Source organism: Zingiber officinale, chromosome 7A (assembly GCF_018446385.1).
Source record: "Zingiber officinale cultivar Zhangliang chromosome 7A, Zo_v1.1, whole genome shotgun sequence".
NCBI classification, from domain to species: domain Eukaryota; kingdom Viridiplantae; phylum Streptophyta; class Magnoliopsida; order Zingiberales; family Zingiberaceae; genus Zingiber; species Zingiber officinale.
In genome coordinates this window covers 4,494,985-4,501,130 of record NC_055998.1, presented here as the reverse complement: position 1 = coordinate 4,501,130, position 6,146 = coordinate 4,494,985, and the positions used below count along the sequence as shown (strand labels likewise).

At 33.8% G+C, this 6,146-nt stretch overlaps 1 protein-coding gene across 1 annotated transcript; it reads left to right on the top strand.

Moving 5' to 3' along the window:
* Positions 1-4,553: 4,553 nt before the first annotated feature.
* Positions 4,554-5,121, top strand: LOC121999869 (putative cell wall protein). Its single transcript, XM_042554502.1, has one exon. The coding sequence runs from the start codon at positions 4,605-4,607 to the stop codon at positions 4,926-4,928; it is 324 nt and encodes a 107-aa protein (XP_042410436.1). The 5' UTR covers positions 4,554-4,604; the 3' UTR covers positions 4,929-5,121.
* The last annotated feature ends 1,025 nt before the right edge of the window (positions 5,122-6,146 follow it).

Here is a 6,146-nt window from a genome sequence, read left to right as displayed (position 1 = left end):
GTGTTAAGTTAGCCTCTCGGTTTACTCTTTGTGTCTTTTTGGGTTATGATGTTAGTCAAAAAGGATATCGTTGCTTTGATCCCGTTAGTCAAAAATTGTATATCTCTCATCATATTGTGTTTCTTGAGCATATTTTATTATTTTATATTTCGTCTAGTTCGCATAATATAACAAAGTCAGATCTACTTTGCATTGATCCTTTCAATACCGATACTGAGGAAGATTCACCTATAAATCCTACTGGTAGTTCAACTGAATCTGGTACTTTGGTTCCCAAGATATCTTCTCCACATGTTCCTCCTTCTGCCACTACCCAATTATCTCCTGAGGTTGCGGATGAACCTTCTCTCCATCGTCGTCAATCCACTCTTGTTCGTAAGTCTACTAAACTACCAGATTTTACTTACTCTTGTTATTCTCGTTCTTTTGCTTCATTTGTTACATCTATTCATTGTCTTTCTGAGCCTAAATCCTATAGAGAAGTTGTTTGTAACCCACTTTGGCAGAGTGCTATGGCTGAGGAACTAACTGCTTTGCATCAGAGTCATATATGGGATTTGGCTCCATTGCCACCAGGAAAACATACTATTGGTTCTTGTTGGGTATATAAGATCAAAACTAAATCTGATGGATCTATCGAACGATACAAAGCTCGTCTTGTTGTCAAAGTTTATTCTCAGAAGTATGGCATGGATTATGAAGAAACATTTGCTCCTGTTGCAAAAATGACAACTGTTTATACTTTGATTGTTGTTGCTTCTATTTGTCGATGGAGAATATCTCAGATGGATGTCAAGAATGAATTTCTAAATAGTGATCTTCATGAATAAGTTTATATGACACCTCCTCTTGATATTTCACACAAACCTGGTGAAGTTTGCAGGCTTTGTAAAGCACTTTATGGTCTCAAACAAACACCGCGTGCTTGGTTTGAGAAGTTCTCTACAGTGATTACTTTGTTTGGTTTTCATCCTAGTAATCATGATTCAACATTGTTTGTCAGATATACGAGTGCAGATCGTATTTTTTTATCATTATATGTTGATGACATGATTATTACTAGTAATGATTCTGATGGAATTTCTTTCTTGAAGTCTGAGTTGGCTCATTGTTTTGCTATGAAAGACTTGGATATATTACACTACTTTCTGGGCATTGAGATTGCTTATTCCCCGAAAGGTTATCTTTTATCTCAGTTAAAGTATATATCTAATCTGTTTGAGCGTGCTCGTATTACTGATAATAGAGTTGCTGATACTTATATTGAGACTAATGCTCGATATTCTCAATATGATGGCTCACCTTTACTGAATCATAGTTTGTACAGAACTATTGTTGGAAGCTTGATTTATCTCACCGTGACTCATCCAGATATTGTGTATGTTGTTCATGTGGTTAGTCAATTTGTCGTTGCACCAACTACAGTTCATTGGGTTGTTGTTCTTCGTATTCTCAGGTATCTTCGGAGCACTCAATTTTAAAGTTTTTTATTTCCTTCTACTTCATCTCTTGAGTTGTGTGCATTCTCTGATGCAGATTGGGTGGGTGATCCTACGGATCGCAAATCTACCACTGACTTTTGTATTTTTCTTGGTGATTCCCTCATTTCTTGGAAGAGTAAAAAGCAAAATGTTATTTCTAGATCTTCCACAGAAGCTAAGTATCGTGTCATGACCTTAACTACTTGTGAGATAGTTTAGTTGCGTTGGTTGCTTGTGGATATGGGTGTCTCTCTTCATCAACCTACTCCGTTATACTGTGATAATCAGAGTGCTATTCAAATTACACGCAATTTAGTTTTTCATGAGCGGACAAAACATATTAAAATTGATTGCCACATTACTCGTCACCATCTTCAGATTGACACCATAACATTATCTTTTGTTCCTTCAAAGCTACAGATTGCTGATATATTTACCAAGGCACATTCCGCTTCATGTTTTCATTTCTTATTTGACAAACTCTCAAGGTTTCAAGCTATAACATCGTGAGTTTGAGAGGGATGTTAGATTATATATTTATTTGTTTATAGCTTTTAAGATAATTTGAACTTTTTCCTCTTTTTTTATAGAGTTTAAGATTTCTTAACTTAACTATATAAAACCTTATACCCTATATCAATTTTAAAATCTAATAATATATTTAATTTTTTTCTTCTCTTAATATCTACACTTCTCTTCATTTATCTGCCTTCACTAGGAACCCCTAGTGAACGCCTTCTCTAATTTTTTGACATTAATATTTTGTCTGCTCTTATTGTTGTACACAGAGAAAAAAGAGGAAGCTCCTTTTCACTTTAGTTGCCCATCCTTTTTTCTTTAATTCAAAATTTTTATGCAGTCAACAGTGCGAATTTTCCATATGATATGTTTACAGATTCAATTTTCTGACTAGTATCAACTTAGTTAAACAGACAGACATAATAAATTTATAATTTTTTGAGGTATTATATGAATGGATCAGGATACAAACGGAAATTACGAGTATTAGACGCATTGCCATCGATCAGTATCCCTTACGATACAAACGGAAATTCACCACGTAGTATTCGAAGTAATATATATATAATCACCAGGGGCGGATCCAGAGGGGGGGCGGCATCGGCGGTCGCCCCCCCTTGCCGGTAATGGAACCTCTAGTAGTATTGGGTTCCACCAATGGAGATAGGAGATACCGCCCTTTGTTCCACATAAAAATCGTCCCTCCATGTATAAATTTCTGGATCCGCCACTGATAATCATTATCAATTTCAACAGTTTGTTCTTTTATTTTCCAGCTCAGATTAGTTAAAGTAAATTAATTAGAATGGACCCTTGTTGTTAACGGATTTATTGGATTTTATTTATTTTTAACTGAAACCCTCCCGTATCCACCATGCTATTAGTTAAATACAGTCTGCTGCCCCAGTGCAACGGGAAGCGTGAGTAAAATTTTGAAAACATTAATTTTATTGAATCGGCAATTTATTAAATCACCTATCCAGATATTTAAATTTATCAAAAAAAAAACAAAAATCTTTTACTATTTATTATTTACTAAAGGATTCATCTTTTTTATATGTTTTTTTCATTCTATTTTTTATTATTATTTTCTATTTTTTTTTATCATTTCTCTTTCTTCTTTTTGCTCGTAACTATGCATACAACAATTTTTCTCTTTTCTCTTTTCTTTTTTTTTTTCTCTTTTTTGGACATCGATTCTTCTAAAAGTATTTTAACACATCTAAAAGATTGAAATAAATAATATATAATATATTTGAACTCTTTGCAACTTCAGAAATCCACAGGAACTGAAATGGGTGTAATCAGAACTCTTTAGGTCCATCAATAAATTTTGGTTGAAATTCACTAATAGACCTCGAGAGCTCTTATTACATCCATTTTTAATTCCTGTGGATTTATGGGATTACAAGGAGTTCAAATATATTATTTATTATTTATTTCGGCTTCTCAGTGATGTTAAAATGCAATAAGGAATAATCGTCAAAATTTTTCATGTTGAACTTGATATCATTCTATATTAGGCCCACATTAGATCTGATATGATTTCATATGATGCATAACATGAATTTTGGTAATTCTTCCTTATTACATTTTAACATCTCTGAGAAGTCGAAATAAACAATGGATAGCACATTTGAACTCCTTGCAGCCCTAAAAATCCACAGAAATTGAAATGGGCACAATTGGAATTCTCTAGGTTCATCAGTGGTACATTTGAAATAAAAAAAAATACAACATATTACCCAGGGCAATGGTACAAAGAGTGTATTGTCAATTTCTTAGACATCTAAAAATCAAATCCTAAATTAGCGGATGAATTTTTCTTAATGTATGATTAATCTAAGAATATTAGATTGATTGGTCTTTTGCCGTTTTCCAAATAACTAAGGATTCAGTCATCAACTTGGTGAATTAATACATGAATTTTTCTTAATGGATAGTTGATCAAAATACTGTAGCTAATGGACAGTTTGCTACGAGTATTTTTTTTTAATTTATTATAATGGCTAGAAAATTTTAAAAATTAAAATTAAATTAGTCTAAATTATAAAATTAAAATTCTATATAAATTATATAAAACAAAATTTTATTTAAATTTACTGATAGTTAAACTAAAAAAACCTCATAGATGCAATAATAATAATAATAATAATTATTATTATTATAGCATTTATAATAAAATTAAATAATATTTAAAACATACAAAATACTAATTTAAACTTCGTATGAAAATCTATTTTGTAATTCATTTGTTTCTGGGCATCGTCCACTGGCGTGATCGCATCGTGCGCATCCAACATTTTTAATGCCCACCGGTTCTCACCAGCAAGGCAGCAACTCTTGGGCCTTCCATGAATAGATACAAACACTCAATCAGCTCAGCTGCATACTTAATGAGCAGCAACAAGTTGTTGAGGCTGTGAATTATGCTTGATCAAAATTATTTACGCAAACTCAAAAAAAACCCGGCAACTCGAATTAATCGCCGCCATGTCCGCCTACTCCCTCCTTATAAAAACAGACCACTTGGAAGCAAAGCAATTCCATCCACCACCGATCCTCCTTCATCAATTACCGTATTCTTTTCTTCATCGACGTCCGATGGCTGCCTCGTCGCATTGCCGTCTCCTCCTCCTCCTGTTGGCTTTCTCGGCATTTGCTTTTCCAGCCGCACTCGCCGGACGTGGAACTCCGGCGAGCCTCGATAAGAAGGAGCCGGAGTTCTTAGGCGTCCAGGAGGGCACCGTGCTCATTCCCGGAATAGGAAGGTACGCCCTCGGAAGCCATGAGTTACCGGCGGTCCGCGGTCTGGACAGCAGCGGCCCGGCGGCGAAGAGCGGTCAGTTTCTTCCGGGGATCGACGACACCTTCGTGCCGAACCCCGGGTTGGAAATTCCGAACCCGTTCCGGCCGACGACACCTTGATTGAGTACTGCGTCGATTCATGATGTGGTTGGATTTGGCAATAATTGTGATCGATCGAGTTAGATTTAATTAATTTGGATAATCTATTTGAAGTACTGGTGTGTTAGAATTCCGTCGATGTCGGTCTCATTGGCATTGATATTGTTGTATTGCTGTTGTGAATGTGATGATGGATCGAGTGAAAGTTATCGTAGTTTTTCTCCCACTAAATATTGAAATAAGGTTGTGATATGGTCATACTGTTTCATATTTATCCGATCATGTTCCTCTGTGTGCACTTCCTAGAACGTTGACACTGAACTTTAACATTAAGCAAATTATACAATGTAAATTGGTTTGTTTAAACAATGCCACAAGCCAATATTAAAAATGATACACTTTTTGTTAAATAAATGAAAATGAGGATTTTTTACTTACAAATACTATATATTTAGTAATCCATGTATGAAAATACGAAGCCAATATATAATAACAATAACAACTTATATTGGAGTTGGCTATATGAATTCTTTTACATCATTAAGTTATATCTTTACTATATCATTATCTATATTTAAATAAATTTTATCTTATTTTATTATTACTAATCAAGTCTTTTTTGGTCTCCCTCTTCCTCGTTTGATATGTGTGTTTGTCATAATTTCACATCGCTGGAGTATTTATTGGTCATCTAAATACATGCCTATATAATCTTAATCTATTTTTCAGAGTTTTCTCTCAATAGATGCAACTCCGACTTTCTCTCTAATTTTTTCATTTCTTATTTTATCCGAGGCACATATCCATCTTAACATAAGGTGTCGAGATGGCATAAGGTTGAGAGTTTTAGCTCTGCAACTCTCAATATAAGAATCAATTTTAATTACAAACTATAAGAGTATTATCATTTATGATAAACACGCTTAATCCCAATCATTAGTTGGCATAAGGTGTCAATCAACGGGTGCCATATCAATCTAGTGTTTTTAAGTGAACCATCTATTAAAAAAAATTATTCATTAATTCATTGAAATTGAGATTTAATTTTTAGATATTTTTATAATAAAATATGATTATATTCATCTAGATGTTTCTATAGTTTATCTCTAAATTATGTAAAAGAAGATAAATAATGAGGTTAAAATTATAATCAACTAAGTGACCAGAAATATGGCTCGTCAAAATTTAACCCCTTATCTATTGTGCAAAGCTTTCACTCTCTCATCAATCGGGCAGAAC